The 16,656-nt window shown below is 50.3% G+C and overlaps 1 protein-coding gene across 4 annotated transcripts in view; it reads right to left on the bottom strand.

Annotated features, from left to right (window-relative positions):
* The window catches only part of TMEM151B (transmembrane protein 151B), a 32,047-nt gene extending 18,793 nt beyond the window's left edge, over positions 1-13,254 (bottom strand). For all 4 annotated transcript variants that reach the window (XR_010599824.1, XR_006174037.2, XR_006174039.2 and 1 more), the window contains exon 1: positions 12,496-13,254. Coding sequence is in view for 1 of the 4 variants with exons in the window: in XM_005296345.4 (XP_005296402.2) it covers positions 12,496-12,585 (90 nt within the window). In the remaining 3 variants the exon portion in view is untranslated. The remainder of the gene's footprint in view (positions 1-12,495) is intronic.
* Between the last annotated feature and the right edge of the window lie 3,402 nt (positions 13,255-16,656).

Below are 16,656 nucleotides of genomic sequence, written 5' to 3'. Positions count from 1 at the left end.
TTGTTTCTATGGCAAGTTATTGCGAAGCAAGTTGGGGCGTGAACCTATGCACATCAAATAACACAGCAGTGTCCAGGAAGACGTCGCAAGTGGAGCCAGAATGTGGAACCCCAGCTGTGAGCTGCTAGCAAAGCAGTCATTAAGGGGTGTTGGGATCTTAGATTTGCTAGTCTCCTCTAGCTTATGCAAGCAGAGATGCTTTGATGCATTGTCCATTGTTATTACAATGTGTGAATGACTTTAGTTCTCTTCCCCTTCTCCGTGTTTTAGGCCACATAGGAGTGAACATTTAAAACTTATACTAACATAGCAATATCAGTCAGGGGTGTGAAAAAAACCCACACCCCCTAGTGATGTAGCTATGCTGACAAAACCCCCAGTGTAGATGCAGCTATGCTGACAGAAAGTGCTTTGGTCAGCTTAGACAATGTTGTTCGGGGAGGTGGTATTCCTACACTAACAGAAAAACTTCTGACGGCATATGTTGTGTCTACACCAGGGGGCTATGCTGGCATAAGCTCTGTAGTGTAGACATAGCCTCAGGTTTTATACCCAAAGCACTATTAAACTTCTGGAACTCATTGCTCCAAGACATAACATTCAAGTCAAGCAAGAGCTTAGCAGAATGAGACACTGAGGCTGGAGTGGCGGTTAAGGATAATCTAGCCATGGCCCAATATCTAAACAAATACTTTGCCTCAGTCTTTAATGAGGCTAATGAGGAGCTTAGGGATAATAGTAGGAAGACAAATGGGAATGAGGATATGGAGGTAGAAGCCAAACTCAAACTTAATGGGACTAAATCAGGGGGGCCCAGATAATCTTCATCCAAGAATATTAAAGGAACTGGCACATGAAATTGCAAGCCTATTAGCAAGAATTTTTAATGAATCAGTAAACTCAGGGGTTGTACTGTATGACTGGAGAACTGCTAACATAGTTCCTACTTTTAAGAAAGGGGAAAAAAGTGATCCGGGTAACTACAGGCCTGTTAGTTTGACATCTGTAGTATGCAAGGTCTTGGAAAAAATTTTGAAGGAGAAAGTAGTTAAGGACATTGAGATCAATGGTAATTGGGACAAAATACAACATGGTTTTACAAAAGGTAGATCGTGCCAAACCAACCTGATCTCCTTCTTTGAGAAGGTAACAGATTTCTTAGACAAAGGAAATGCAGTGGATCTAATTTACCTCGATTTCAGTAAGGCATTTGATACGGTTCCACATGGGGAATTATTAGCTAAATTGGAAAAGATGGGGATCAATATGAAAACTGAAAGGTGAATAAGGAACTGGTTAAAGGGGAGACTACAACGGGTCATACTGAAAGGTGAACTGTCAGGCTGGAGGGAGGTTACTAGTGGAGTTCCTCAGGGATCGGTTTTGGGACCAATCTTATTTAATCTTTTTATTACTGACCTTGGCACAAAAAGTGGGAATGCGCTAATAAAGTTTGCGGATGACACAAAGCTGGGAGGTATTGCCAATACAGAGAAGGACCGGGATATCCTACAGGATGATCTGGATGACCTTGTAAACTGGAGTAATAGTAATAGGATGAAATTTAATAGTGAAAAGTGCAAGGTCATGCATTTAGGGATTAATAACAAGAATTTTGGTTATAAATTGGGGACGCATCAGTTGGAAGTAACCGAGGAGGAGAAGGACCTTGGAGAATTGGTTGATCACAGGATGACTATGAGCTGCCAATGTGATATGGCCGTGAAAAAAGCTAATGCGGTCTTGGGATGCATCAGGCGAGGTATTTCCAGTAGAGATAAGGAGGTGTTAGTACCGTTATACAAGGCACTGGTGAGACCTCATCTGGAATATTGTATGCAGTTCTGGTCTCCCATGTTTAAGAAGGATGAATTCAAACTGGAACAGGTACAGAGAAAGGCTACTAGGATGATCCGAGGAATGGAACACCTGTCTTAAGAAAGGAGATTCAAAGAGCTTGGCTTGTTTAGATATAAACTGGACATTAGGAAGTTTAGACTTGAAATTAGACGAAGGTTTCTAACCATTAGAGGAGTGAAGTTCTGGAACAGCCTTCCAAGGGGAGCAGTGGGGGCAAAAGACATATCTGGCTTCAAGACTAAGCTTGATAAGTTTATGGAGGGGATGGTATGATGGGATAGCCTAATTTGGGCAATTAATTGATCTTTGATTATTGGCAGGTAAATATGCCCAATGATCTGTGATGGGATGTTAGATGGAGTGGGATCTGAGTTACTACAGAGACTTCTTTCCTGGGTGCTGGCTGGTGAGTCTTGCCCACATGCTCAGGGTTTAGCTGATCACCATATTTGGGGTCGGGAAGGAATTTTCCTCCAGGGCAGATTGGCAGAGGCCCTGGAGGTTTTTCGCCTTCCTCTGCAGCGTGGGGCACAGGTCACTTGATGGAGGATTCTCTGCACCTTGAGGTCTTTAAACCACGATTTGAGGCCTTCAATAACTCAGACATAGGTTAGGGGTTTGTTACAGGAGTGGGTGGGTGAGCTTCTGTGTCCTGCGTTGTGCAGGAGGTCAGACTAGATGATCATAATGGTCCCTTCTGACCTTAAAGTCTATGAGTCTATGAGACATTTATGTGAATCATGAAAACATCCAGGGTTACATTAGAGAGGAGACAAAAATAGAAGGGATAGAAACCCTTCTGCTTTAGGACATGCATCAGCTTCTAACTGATAGGGATAGGAGGAGACTTCACCTGGGGCCAGGTAATTTCATAACAGTCCACTGCAGAGTTTCTTGCACCTTCCTATGAAACAGCCTATGTTAGCCACTGTCACAGACAGGATACTGGGCTAGGTGGACCACAGGGCTGAACTTGTGCAGCAATTCTACGTTATTGTTTTTCCATGATAGGGAAGCTGCAGTTGACAGTGCATGTAAATAGCTCTGTATTTAGATGAGGCCCTAACAAACATGACCCCGAATGATCTTCAGAGATGGTAAAGATCCCACCACACTTTTTCTAAGAATCATAGTTTGCCCCAATGCCCGTGGCCAAAAATATCCCCTTTCTCCTCCTGTTATCTCCCTCTCAACATCTCCAGTGGTGCCCTAGCCCCTGTACTTTTAGGATTGGATGTTATGTGGCCCTGTAAATGTATAATATTGTTATTATTTACTTCCCCTCCTATAAAATATAGTGTTGGTTGAGTATGGCTGTGGCATCCCACCCCAGAGGTGGCTGCATTTCAGCAGAAAGGGGAGCAGTCCCTTCATGTGCCCAATCACGTGCTTTGGGATGAAGAATGTGACAGGACTCTAAAACATTATTTACAGCAACACAGTCAAAAGAATAATCCCCTATTTGTTTCAATACCTTCCCTGCATTACTGACAGCACCTGAGGCTATTGAAATGGACAGAAACTTTAACATCTCATTGATTTGGCTGCACTGATGCTGTCTGTTCACTATGTATGCTTCTCTTCGCTAGCTTCACTTCCTGGTTCTTCTGTATTAACAGGAGGTAAGCAGCTGCTTCTAGATAAACCTTCTCCATTATTATTATTATTATTTCTTTGTATTGCCATAGGACTCAGGAGCCCAAGTCAGGACCAGGACCCCATTGTGCTAGGCACTGTACAAACACAGAACAAAATGACAGTCCCTGCCCCAACAAGTTGACGATCTATGTATCAGACAAGAGACAGAAGATGGATACAGACAGATAGATGGGGGAGTACAAGGAAATAATGAGACAATATTGGTCCACATGAGGGCAGTGGTATCAATGTACTCACCCACTGATGCTGCTGTTATTTGTTTGGGTCTCTGATAAGGTTTATCTAGAATCAGCCATTTGCATTTAAATTCTTTTGTAACTCCTGTCAGGGGGCTTGCAAGCCCCACCCGAACCTGAAAAGGGTTAACGGGCTACTGGAAGCTCACTCAGCCCCACCTGCTATTCCTGTCTGTGGATGTCAGGCCTGAAGGAAGGGGCTAAAAAGAAGAGTGCTGGCTCAGTTAGGGGCTGCCTGGATAAGAAATCAGACCAACAGCTCTCACTGGGAAAGAAAAGTAGTTGGAGTGAGGCACTGAATGAGACTGCAGCTTGTCAGAGCTTCCCTGGAGGGAAGGGAGCTCCTGACATGGGACTATTTGGATATACCTGGCATCCACTGATGGTTGTTAAGCCAGGTCATGGCAGTGGGTGCCTCACCTGAAGTAAAGAGGGTTGGGGGATGAACAAATAACACTGTAGGAGCTCAGAACTAGGCCCAGCTGGTACAAAGTCTCCTTTATCTGGCGTTTGTTTTGCACTGTAACTTTGGATTCTGCTACCCCAGAAGGGAGATGGACTTTTGTGGTGACCTGGCCAGAGGGCTGAGACATGTAAGTCACCAGAGCTGACTGGAAATTCTGTTGGGGAAACTGAGGCTGAGTGGATGCAGCGCCATGCTTTGCCTTGAGGAGGTGCACAGGGGATGGCGCATTGGCAATGACCGTCTCCCACCATTTACAAAACCTGAAATGTTGGCCTATGACTGTCATTGCTCTTAAACTGTGATCTGCCCACGTGCACCTAGCTAAGCTCACTGTATACGTGTAGAACGTGTGGGGTCTAGCCTCACCGACCGGAACCCGTGCCTGTGCTTCTTACCCTGGGGTGTTTCCTCTGTCCTGGTGCATAGTGAATGAATGTACTATCAGCAGTGTGCATGCAAACTCAACGGGCACAGCCTCTGCCCTGCTGTTTCAATAACAACCTTCTGGCCCCTTCCATCCAAGGATCCCAAAGTGCTTTACAGACACTAATGAATTCAGTCTCATAACCCTCCTCCCCTCTCAGGAGCTGGGTCAGTACCAGTATCACCCAGTAGAGAGGGGAAACTGAGGCACATAGTAGGGAGGGAACTGAACCAGGGTGTCACAATGAATCATTGGCAGTGCTGGCAATAGAATCGAGAAATCCAGTGCTTTAACCACAACCCCTTTCCCCCAAGCTGGGGCTAGAACGTGAGTCCTGACCTGGTCTCCAAAATGCTGATCCTTCCTCCTGAAACTTGCCAAAATATGACCCTACAAACCAGGTTCTGGTCCTGCTGCTGCCAATGGGAGTTTTGCCACTGAATAGCGTGGCACCTGGATTTGGCTCAGAACACTGAGATTTCTTCACTCTGCTGCAGTGAGATTCCCACCCTCGGAGTGTGCCTTTAATGAGTGGAACACAGAGCGCTGTGTGTAGAACATCAAAGAGAAATGCAGCCGGGGCGCATGCAGTGAGGGGAACAGTGGCTGGATAAAACTCTTCACATTTCCACCGGGAACCTGTGTTTCTCTTGCTCCTGGAGTATGAAGAACGCTAAACTCCCAGGGTGCGCATGGAGGAGCTGGCTGGGTTCTAGAGCCTGGGATGGGTCTCTTGGGCAGAACTAGTCTCCAGGCAACAGCCTCAGCACAAAAAGCTGGGGGCTGGCTCTGTGTGTGATGGAGCTGGGAACTTCAGATCTGACAGAAGCAAGTCCCAGCCCTTCTCTAAATCACGACACAGAATTGCATCAGTGTCACATCTGCAGGGCTCTGGAGGCAGGGAGTGAAAGAACAAAGCAAAAAGGGAGAGGAAGGAGAACGGGGAAAAAGGAAGGGCGCACCTAGTGGGAGGGCCTGGTTCACAGCCGTGCTGAATCCTCTCAGCTCCTCAGCCCTGTAGTGCAGCCACAACATCCCCCTGGATTTCTCTTCTGCCCCCACCCCCATGTCCTTTTTGCCAGCTCAGCCCAACCCTGCCCAGCATTATAAGATCTCCCAGATTCCCCCTATGCTCTGCTCCCTAGCTCAGCCTGCTCTGTAGAATTGCAGGAGTTCCCTTTGTCCTCTATTCCCTGGCAGCGCTGCAGCATCACAGGAGCTCCAGGGCTCTCTCCTTCCCTCTTCCAGCTCCCCAGCAGAGCGGTTCCATTGGAGCCTCACAGCCCAGGAGGTTTCACAGTGCAGAAGGGGGCCATCCAAGAGGTATTCCCCAGCTTCCCCCTCACAGATTATGGGGCACAGCCTGACCCAGAATTCCTGAGTCTGCTTTATGATACAGCAGGAGAGTTCCTGTAATGTTGAAGGGCATCAGAGCACAGGGGGCCCTGGAGCAGGGTAGCCTTGTGCCTCTGGCAGATCCCTAAGGTCCATGCTAATCTCAAGGTATGTGTGGGGTTCACTAGCCAATGGGAAACGATGAGCACATTTGCAGAAATCAGGCCTGGTTTGCAGGTAACTCACAAACAGAGAAAAGGAATCAACCAAATAATTCAATGTGCTGTATTGGCAGAATGGGGTTGGGGCATCAGTCCTGGAGGGAGATAAGCCCCAGGCCATGTGTGGTGTTGGGGATAGTTGAATTTCACCTGGTGGCCAGTGCAGGGTGTGACGTGCTCTCAGTGGCCTGCCCTGCTCAGGAAGCAGACACCACCTGTGGAAGCTTCCAGGTAGCCCTTTGCAGTTACCTATCCAGGGCATCAGAAGCGCTGCAGGCAAAGCCTTTATCCCAGGAGCTGGGTTCAGTAGAGCTCTAGTCCACCCATCAGCCTCCTCCTGAGACTACGCAGCATTTAAATACTGCAGTGCTTTACAGGGTCACAGTAACCCTGCCACACACACACACACACACACACACACACACACACACACACACACACTCTCTCTCTCTCTCTCTCTCTCTCTCTCTCTCTCTCTCTCTCTCTCTCTCTCCTCATGCTGCAAGTTTACTCTCGGTGAAAGATCCACAACTCCAAAGCTATCGCCCCAGATGGAAATGCTACTAGAGCTGCCCGCAGGGGCTACCAAGGAAGTGGGGCTTTTCCTCTGGGCCCCTGGCTTTAAGGAAGAGAACTGGCGATATGGAAAAGTCCAGAACACCAAAGAAGCCGGCATAGGGGAAATCCCTTTACTGCCAGAACAGCTTCTCTCTCAGCAGTGGAGACTGCACTACGACTGCTGCCGTGATCTGCCCACTGCAGACCAATGAAATGAGGCGAGAAGTTTGCTCTACTTCATTGTAAACAGGGTTTCCCTCTAGCTGAGTTCATTGTAAGCATCCTCCACTGGCTGTACATCTTAACATCCTGGTGTGCTTAGCAAATCTGTTCTTACACCTGCACGTATAGATTCTTCTACTACTAACAGACAGGAGCCAAGCTTCCTGGCTTCCATCCCTGGCTCTGACACTGGCTCACTGCATGATCTTGATCAAGTCCTTTCATCTCTCTGTGCCTCAGTTTCCCACTCTATAGGGGAATAATGATCCTGAGCCAAGCAGGCTGTGGAGGCTGGGTTCACAGATGTATCTGAAGTGCTTTGAGGTGCTCAGATGGGAAGGGCAAAGGGTGACATTACTATTTTCACCTCCCATGCCCTGACACAACAATAGCTACTTCACCCGGGTTCTGCCTCTGACATCATCACCGAGATTAAAGATGCTGAAATCCAACGCAAGCAGTCAATGCTGCTACTGATGCCTGAGGCAGAATGGACCCTATCTTCCTCGCCTCCACCTGCAATGGCTGCTGCAGGGGCTGACAGGAGCAGAACTTATACCTAGCAGTGAAGTGACTCAAAGAAACATGGAGAGCAGGAGGTGGGGGAATAAAATGACATTGTAAGTCATCGTTTGGACTAAATTATTTGAAAGGCTCCCTGACCTGGAGATCTGGGGAATCTCCTTCTCCAGCACGTGGGAGCATATGGAGCCCTGCAGAATGGGCTGTATGGGACAACCCAGCTCCCAGGAGACTAGCTGAATGGCCTAACCAGCCCTTTTCCATTCCTACCCTCCCTGCTGCTCCAACTTTGAATACAAAGCAAATTGAGAGCCCCTTTGAGCTCTGTAGATGACTTGTTGCTCTGGTCAGAACTCTTTCCAAACAGTCCAACCCTTCCCATGTCTATGACCCCTCTACTTAACAAGTGACCCAAACTGTTCCCTGCCACCTGGACTCCTGCACTTTCCCCTAATGGACCCAACCCACGCCCAACTTAGCACCAACAGTTCTTCCCTAATGCCGTCCCTCCCCCCCACACACACCCCCGATGTGATGGCTAGGTTAGGAGAAACAGATCAACTGCAAGGGAGCTGGGAAAAGGATTTCTCACCTACCCTCCATCTCACCAGCAAAGAACATCCTTGATTTTTGGACACGCACCTGCCCCCCAATCCATCTCCATGACCTTATACCACTCAGCTTTCCAGTGTCATCCAAGTATGGCCTGGCCAGGAGTTTGAGGGGGTTATGTGTCCCAGAGACAGAGCTCCAAAATGCTGAAGTCATGAGCCCCAAGGCACCAGCGTGGGGTTCAGGTGGCTCCTGCATGGAGCAAAGTGGCAGTGAGTTGCAGGTTAATCTGCTGGGAGTCATTAGCAGCAGTTTCCATGGCTCTGCCTTGCAGATTTACTTACATCAGATAAGAGATTAAGCCTTGTGCCTCCCCTGCAGCAGCCAATCCCCAGAACAAGACTTGGAGGGGCCAGACTCTGCCCAGGGTCACACCTGGGAAACCCCACTGACTTCAATGGGCTGGCCTCTGGGTTGGCTGTCTCTTGTCTGACTTGGTGAGGGTGTCAGCCCCCATCTGAGCAAACCCTGCAGCTGTGCCTCACATCCCTACACCCGCGCTGTGATGCTTCCCAGAGGAAACATCTGGCTCACTCAAGGCTGGCAGTGCTGCCAACTGCAGAGGGAAGGGGAAAGCTGTGCATTTGGGACAGAGGGAGACCTACTGCAGGGAACCTGCTGCAGTGATACCACGGCTTCCAGATTACACCGGGATGTGGGGAGGGTTTGTTCTACCCACAGAAGTCACTTGAGAATGGGGGCAGGGACCCATAACTTATTCCCAGGCTTCAGTGCTTGCTGAGGTTGGGGACAGGCTGGAATTGCCGCAAATGGATGTCTGAGAGAACCCAATCTGACTTGCACCTCATCAGCGTGGATAGGATGGCACTGGGTTCTGCAGAAGCAGGCCACAGTCTGAGAGCTTGGATGTTAGTGTGATAGGGAGAGGGCCCAAAGTCGTCCCTGGCGGAACTGCATGGCTGAGTGGAGTGGTACTGGTTCAGCCCAATGTGCATGTGCCAGACAGGAATTTTTTGGATTCCCTCCAGCCCTCAGGCAGCCCTGGGGTTACACAGAGCAGTGGCTGAAACTGTACCAGGTTTCGGGGAAATCAGTGCCCTGGTATGGGATGTGACAATGCAAGGCACCATCAAGGAGGGCAGAGCAACTGTAGTTCCCCTCACTTTCATCTCCATGTTATCCAGTATCTTGCCCTTCTCTCCAATGTCCCCTACAGGCTCTTCCCAACTGTCACCTACAGTTGGGAACTGGGCATGTTCCTCAGGGACTCGGTCTTTGTGAACAGTGAATGCAGCAGCATGTCCTGCCAATCTCAGTGTAAGAATGTTCCATCCCCAACAGGACCAGAGGCCTCGGACAGGCTCTGCACGGAGGCAGCAATGCTTCCACCTAACATTTGTGGTGACTGGGCATTTGAGGGGATATGTTGCTTTTCCAGGTCTGGCCTGATGGGTAGGGATCAAAAGTCACCACAGTGCGATGGCTGTCTGGTACCTATGTGAAATGAGCACATGGTATCTCTATCTGGTTCCCAGAGGGCAGCTGTCAACATTATAAAAACTCCAGCATGGCTGTGTAACCCATGCTAAGAGAGTAAGGGGCTTTGTCCTTCTCTAATGGAGGTTCCACATAAGGAGATAAGAGCCTACTATAGCTGCTAGCTAAGGGAAATACTCCTTTAGCTCAAGCAGTGGAGTAGCTCATGCTTTTTGCACTATTGGTACCAGACTCAAACACTCCTGTCAGCCCAAACTAGATTATATTATACTGACATCCTTGTTGGCAGCCTCAGCAGAAAGATCAAAGACTAGACTATCTTCTCACAGTCCCCAAGGCAGGGGATGGCATGTGTGAGGGATGCTGACCCTGGCATGGCTCATGTTATGCTTGCTCTTGCATAGAGGCTGTCATTCTCCAGGGCTCTCACTCCAGCACCAATCACCAGTCCCTATAATTACATGAAAATAACACTGTTGTGTTTTTTCTTAAAAAAAGGACACCCCGCCACCATCAGCTAGGGACTCGGTTCCCTTTGAGGCAGCATCACAGTCAGCCTTCCCTCTGGGGACCTGGTTGTTCAGGTCTAAAGAGGTGAGGGACCTTGTCCCAACCCAGGCTAAGCATCACCCTACAATACAAAATCACCCCACAGTTTGGCTCAAATTCTCAGCATCTGCTCAAGAGAAGCCCTGGACTCAGGAGGCTAATGGTCATGGAATGGGGCAAGGCGGTCAGGGGAGTGTGGGTCAGCGGGACAGCTGTGTGTGGGGAACTGGCATAGCAGGAGGGGTGCAAGTCAGGAGTGAGGGGCAGCAGCAGAGCTGTGTGTGCGGTACATGCATAGCTTCTCTGTCCTTCCCTCTTTTTCCTACTCCAGATGGTGATCGAATCTCTCACGAACGCGTTCACAATTAAACATTTTTAGAAAAGTGTGTGTGTGCCTCCCAAGTAAACGGAGGGCAGAGAATACTGGGATTATGCAGCAGCCAACAACTGTCACCCCACCCTCCCAGCAGCACCCCTACTCAGCTTGTGGCTCTTAAGAACAGCTGGAGTCACTCTCTCCCATGGTATTGACTAACTGCATTTCTGGCTGTGTGTATTCCAAGAGCAGATAGCTCAGGCAAGGACCAACCCCACAGCTAGAAGACCAGAGTCTTTAATCCCCAGACAGGTGCTCACAGTATGGCACTGCCCCACGGATCACTGGTGGGTCATCCTGGTCAATATTGCTTCATTTCCTGGGGACCCTAATAAGTGAACATGCTGCTCTCTGGTAAACAAAAGGATTCCCCAGCATCCCCCGTGCCTCTGGCTGCCTGTAGCACATACAGCTAGCTCCTTGCTGTTCCGAGTCTGATGCTTGGACTCTGCAAGAAGGCCCATCAAGATGACCACAGCGCAGCAGCATTCCTGGAGCCAGAGGGCACATGGCTCCTAGCCTACTCTAGTCTGCACTTCATGCCTCCCCAGCATTCAATCCCTTCCCCTGCAAGAAAAGCACACGAAGAGCAGCTGCATCTCCCTTGCATCCCGAATCCCTGATGCGCCCGATGGAGCAGCAGCTGGGGAATCCCTCTAGCTTCTGCGCATCAACAACCCCCTTTCCCCAGTGCCAGTCCAACTTCCTTCAGGGGGAATCATGCACTTACATGCTGGCCCTCGGCACGCTGCCAAGAGGGTTTCCCATATTCTTACTGGGCACCACAACTTCCTTCTAACGCAATAAGCCAACACCTTTCAGGTCAGTGCCCAGTGCTTTCCCCTTGGCGGGAACATCAAGCTGGTGCTTTCATCTGTTCCTCTGCCTCCCAAAACAGTCAACCGTTCCATGCTATCCTATGCATGTTCCCCCCGCATCCAGCTCTCCTGCCTCCCCTCAGAGCTTTTCCATCCTGTGTTTGTATGGTTGTTCCAGTTCAGAGCAGTACAGGCTCAGCTACCATGGTGATAAGCACAGAATGAAAGAAGAGCAAGAACGGAGAGAGGGATGTATAGATTGTAAGCAGGCAAAGAACTAGATCGTTCCTATGGATGGTAATTATCTAGATAGATCTTCTCACACCCACAGGCTGGCTAAACCTGCCCTGTCAGGTATGAGGTAACTGGGTTAAGGAGGACCAGCTGGCAGACAAGGGCTTCCCCTAGCTGTGGCAAGTCCGCACTGCTACCCACCAGACTCTGGCACAGTCCCTTACAGAGACCCCATCAGCCTAAATTTGCAGCTGGTGTAAGAAGCAGGACTCCATTGCCTAGAGTCCACTTGCACATCTTACACCAATAGAAAATTTGTTCCATGCCATTGGCCAGTCTTAACTATCTCCTACCCACGGAACCATACAAGTTAGAGCTAGGGAAGCCCTGTTATGTCCCCTCTTGTCCAGCCCCGGGGAACCAGAGCTGGAGGGATCCCTACAGGTCTATTTTCTACTGCCTTGTGCCAGGCCCTGGGGCTCCAGCACTTTATGGGAGGGAGGATTCCCCAGCATCTTCCATCCAGCCTACGTTTCCCTTTGTTCAATTTCATCCCGTCCTTCCTAGCTCTCAGCCGCCCCCCACCCGGGGGTCTGCACCCCGCCGCGCTCCCAGATGGTCCCCGTCCCCCAGCGCCCACAAAGGCTTCACCTCCCCCTGCCAGCGGGGCCTTGGGAATCCCCCGGCCCGAGTGAGCCAGGATCGGGAAAGGGGCTGCACTGCGGGGTGCCCCTCTCTGCCCCCCCGGGCCCAGCCCGGCCCCTGGGGCGAGCGGAAGCTGCCGTACCTGGATGCAAAGCCCCGGCCCGGTCAGAGCCGGGGTGTGACCCCGCGGAGCGGAGCCTCAAGCGCGCTGCCATGCCCGTGCCATGCAAAGCCGCTCGCATGCAGCCGGGGAGCGCCAAGCAGCCGCCCGGCGGGGCGGGCAGGTCGCTCTGTCCTCACCTCCTCTCGGGCCCCCTCCGCCTCCTCCGGAGGCACCGACGTGCTGCTGCCTCTCTCGCCGGCCGCGGCCGCCGAGGCTGGGGGGGACATGGTGGCGGGGCGGCGGGCGGCCCCCCGGCGCGGTGCCTCCCAGGTGGCCAGCGCTGGCGCCCAGCAGACGCATTATCCCGCCACCAGCCAGGCGCTCGCCAAGCAGCGGGGCGCCGCGGGACGCCGGGGAGCCGCCGCCGCCGTGCCCGGCATGGCCCCAAAGCCCCGCGCCGCTGGGCGGGCAGCCGGCAGCTCGCAGCCCAGCCGCCCCACCATGGACAGCGCGCTCGGGCCGCAGGGCTAGTCCGTGGCCGGGCTGCCGCAGCCCCCGAGGCTGAGCGGGAAAGCCGGGCGGGGGGAGCCGGGGAGGGGAGAAGGGGGCGGGGGAGACGAGGGGCAGGCGGGGAGCACGGGGGTGGGAGGAGGGGGCAGGGGCGGGGAGCGCTGCCGCCCTCGCTCCTCTCTCTCCCTCTGCCGGGAGAAGTGTGACCTTGAGGCTGCGGCCGCCGCGCTGCCTCCCTCCCTGTGTGCCGCGGGAGGGACCCCCCCTTCCCCGCGCGCCGCCCCACCCCGCCTCCCCGCGCCGTGCGCGAGCGCCGCCGAGCTCGCCGCAACCCGGCCCCGCCGCGCGGCTGCTGCTCGGGCGAGCGCAGGAACCGCCGCCCTGGCCGCGGTTAGAATCGTGCGGGGGGCCTGGCACGCGTTCGGCTCCCGTCTGCGGTGTGAGGGACCCCGCGGGGAGGGAGCGGGGCGGCCTTGGAGCCTCCCACCCTCCTACCCACCGTTGTGCGGGTTGCTGCAGGCCACTCCCGCTGCTGTCGGGGGGCCCGGCGAGGACTAGGCACTCACCACATCCCCACCCCCACATGCAAGGGAGAAGCAGGGCTGGGGAAGGCTCTGCAGGGAGAGCAGGTGCATTTCAGGGTGGGGGGGAGGACTCTGGATGGCTGAAGGGAAAATCTGTGCACCACTTCCAGTCCACCTCAGGTTGGGTGGCACCAGACAGTCTCTCCCATCCGATCGCCAGGCAGTGAAATGAGCATGGTGGGTCTCAGCCCAGTTCCTAGCAGGCAGGTGTTCAGATCACAAACCCCATGAACTGGATCATTGCTAGCAGTCTCCTAAGAGGCTAGGGTGATCAAGCTCCCTTTCTCCTTGGAGGTTGGTTCCCCCAGGCAGGGCTGAGATACATTAGTGGGTGAGGCTATGAAGGAAGTTTAACCTGCTGCTCTACCTGTTCTCTGGCTAGAGATTTTTCAGCTCCAGACCTGGCAATCTGGAGCCTTTTTTCAGCACTGAATGTTTGTGACTTTAAATAGGTGTGAGAATGCCTGAGACAGGCAGCTGCTTTGAGGGGGCACCATTAGGGGGTTAATGAATCAGAGCCACATGAAAATAGACTCCTTGGCAGGGAGTAAACCCCTGGCCTTCAGTCCCCAAAGCACAAGTCCCATATACTTGAATTAAGGAGGAAACTCTTATCGAATGTAAGTAGGGGGTATTTATTCTCATGGGTGTGAGCCACTCAGGGGAGACATGAGCCATTTATGTAGGTATTGATAACTCACTGATCCCATGGTATCATGTACATAAAGATTAAACCGATTTTTATAAAAAAAAATCCCAGGTTTTACAAAAAGTATTATTTGTTTTTTCTGATTTTCACCTTACTTTTTTATCATTCAATATATATTAAAAACTTGTTTTATTAGGAAAATACAATACATTGCATGGGATATGTGTATTACAGTAATATATTTGTCTAGGTGGATATGCAAAGCTGCCTGTTGAAGTAAGGCTATGTATTAGTCTAGAAGATACACACAATAAACAAACAGGCACGCATGCAAGCTCTGAAGTGCCTGCGCATCTGAATGTACTGTACCTCAAACCTACCACATACACATTTCAAGCTGTTAGCAGATAATGGTTTAAAGACCTGATACACTAAAATGGGAAGAAAACAAAAATCTGTATCAGAATAGGTTTCAGAACACAAGGAAGTATTCGAAAGTTTAAAAAAAAAAAACAGGAGAAAAGGATGAAGTTTGCGCTGCAAATGGTGTGGCACAATTATTAAATGTAAATATTTATAGGCTAATAGTTCTAAATCTACAACAGTAAACTGTTTATTCAGATGAAAAGTTTTATTGGGGGATTAGAGATACATTTTGTTTTCTTAAACTCAGAGGTGGAATTGTGTTTTGAGTTCTGTTTTAGTTCTGAAGAAAACCACATTGAATTCCATTAATCAAAGCATTAATTTGTCCTCACCCACAACTATTTCACATTTGGGGACAATATATACCTTCAAGTCAGTGGCACTGCTATGGGTACTGGCATGGCCCCACAGTATGCCAACATTTTTATGGCTGACTTAGAACAACGCTTCCTTAGCTCTCGTCCCCTAACGCCCCTACTCTACTTGCACTACATTGATGACATCTTCATCATCTGGACCCATGGAAAAGAAGCCCTTGAGGAATTCCACCATGATTTCAATAATTTCCACCCCACCATCAACCTCAGCCTAGATCAGTCCACACAAGCGGTCCATTTCCTGGACACTACTGTGCTAATAAGCGATGGTCACATAAATACCACCCTATACCGGAAACCTACTGACCGCTACAATTACCTACATGCCTCCAGCTTCCATCCAGGACACACCACACGATCCATTGTCTACAGCCAAGCTCTAAGATATAACCGCATTTGCTCCAATCCCTCAGACAGAGACAAGCACCTATCAAGCATTCTTAAAACTACAATACCCACCTGCTGAAATGAAAAAACAGACTGACAGAGCCAGACGAGTACCCAGAAGTCACCTCCTACAAGACAGACCCAACAAAAAAAATAATAGAACACCACTAGCTGTCACCTTCAGCCCCCAACTAAAACCTCTCCAGCGCATCACCAAAGATCTACAACCTATCCTGAAAGATGATCCCTCACTCTCACAGATCCGTCCTCGCTTACAGACAACCCCTCAACCTAAAGCAAATACTCACCAGCAACCACACATCACTGAACAAAAACACTGACCCAGGAACCTATCCTTGTAACAAAGCCCGATGCCAACTCTGTCCACATATCTATTCAAGTGACATCATCATAGGACCTAATCACATCAGCCATACCATCAGGGGCTCGTTCACCTGCACATCTACCAATGTGATATATGCCATCATGTGCCAGCAATGCCCCTCTGCCATGTACATTGGCCAAACCGGACAGTCTCTATGCAAAAGAATTAATGGACACAAATCTGACATCAGGAATCATAATACTAAAAAACCAGTGGGAGAACACTTTAACCTGTCTGGCCATTCAATGACAGACCTGCGGGTGGCTATTTTACAACAGAAAAACTTCAAAAACAGACTCCAATGAGAGACTGCTGAGCTGGAATTGATATGCAAACTAGATACAATCAACTTAGGATTGAATAAGGACTGGGAATGGCTGAGCCATTACAAACATTGAATCTATCTTCCCTTGTAAGTATTCTCACACTTCTTATCAAACTGTCTGTACTGAGCTATCTTGATTATCACTTCAAAAGTTTTTTTTTCCCCTCTTACTTAATTGGCCTCTCAGAGTTGGTAAGACAACTCCCACCTGTTCATGCTGTCTGTATGTGTGTATATATATCTCCCCAATATATGTTCCATTCTATATGCATCCGAAGAAGTGGGCTGTAGCCCACGAAAGCTTATGCTCTAATAAATTTGTTAGTCTCTAAGGTGCCACAAGTACTCCTGTTCTTTTAGTGATCTGTATGCTTTGTATAACCTGTATGCTCAAAAGGTCTGTTACACTTTCCCCCCCTCTCTGAATACCTGTGAATGGCTTTTCCCTCCCCCTCCCTTCTGGAATGCTTGTGGATGAATGGGCTGCTTGAACAGCTGGAAGATCAGAAGAGCTCCCAGGTAGACAAGGTGTCTGAGATTCTAATTAGGCAGCGATCACACACCCAATGCATGGACATTGCTCGAGGTGGAGTGTGACCAACCAGATGCAGCCAAGTCATCTCTAGTCGCAGGCCATGAGGAACAGGCCCTTAAAAGGGGAAGGGGCCATGTGCTCAGCAGTGCACTCACAAGCTTGTACCTCCCGTGAAGGCTC

The sequence above is a fragment of the Chrysemys picta genome, chromosome 3 (genome assembly GCF_011386835.1).
Source record: "Chrysemys picta bellii isolate R12L10 chromosome 3, ASM1138683v2, whole genome shotgun sequence".
Classification (NCBI taxonomy): Eukaryota; Metazoa; Chordata; order Testudines; family Emydidae; genus Chrysemys; species Chrysemys picta.
The sequence above is the reverse complement of the archived record's forward strand: the minus strand, read 5'-3'. Positions and strand labels throughout refer to the sequence as shown.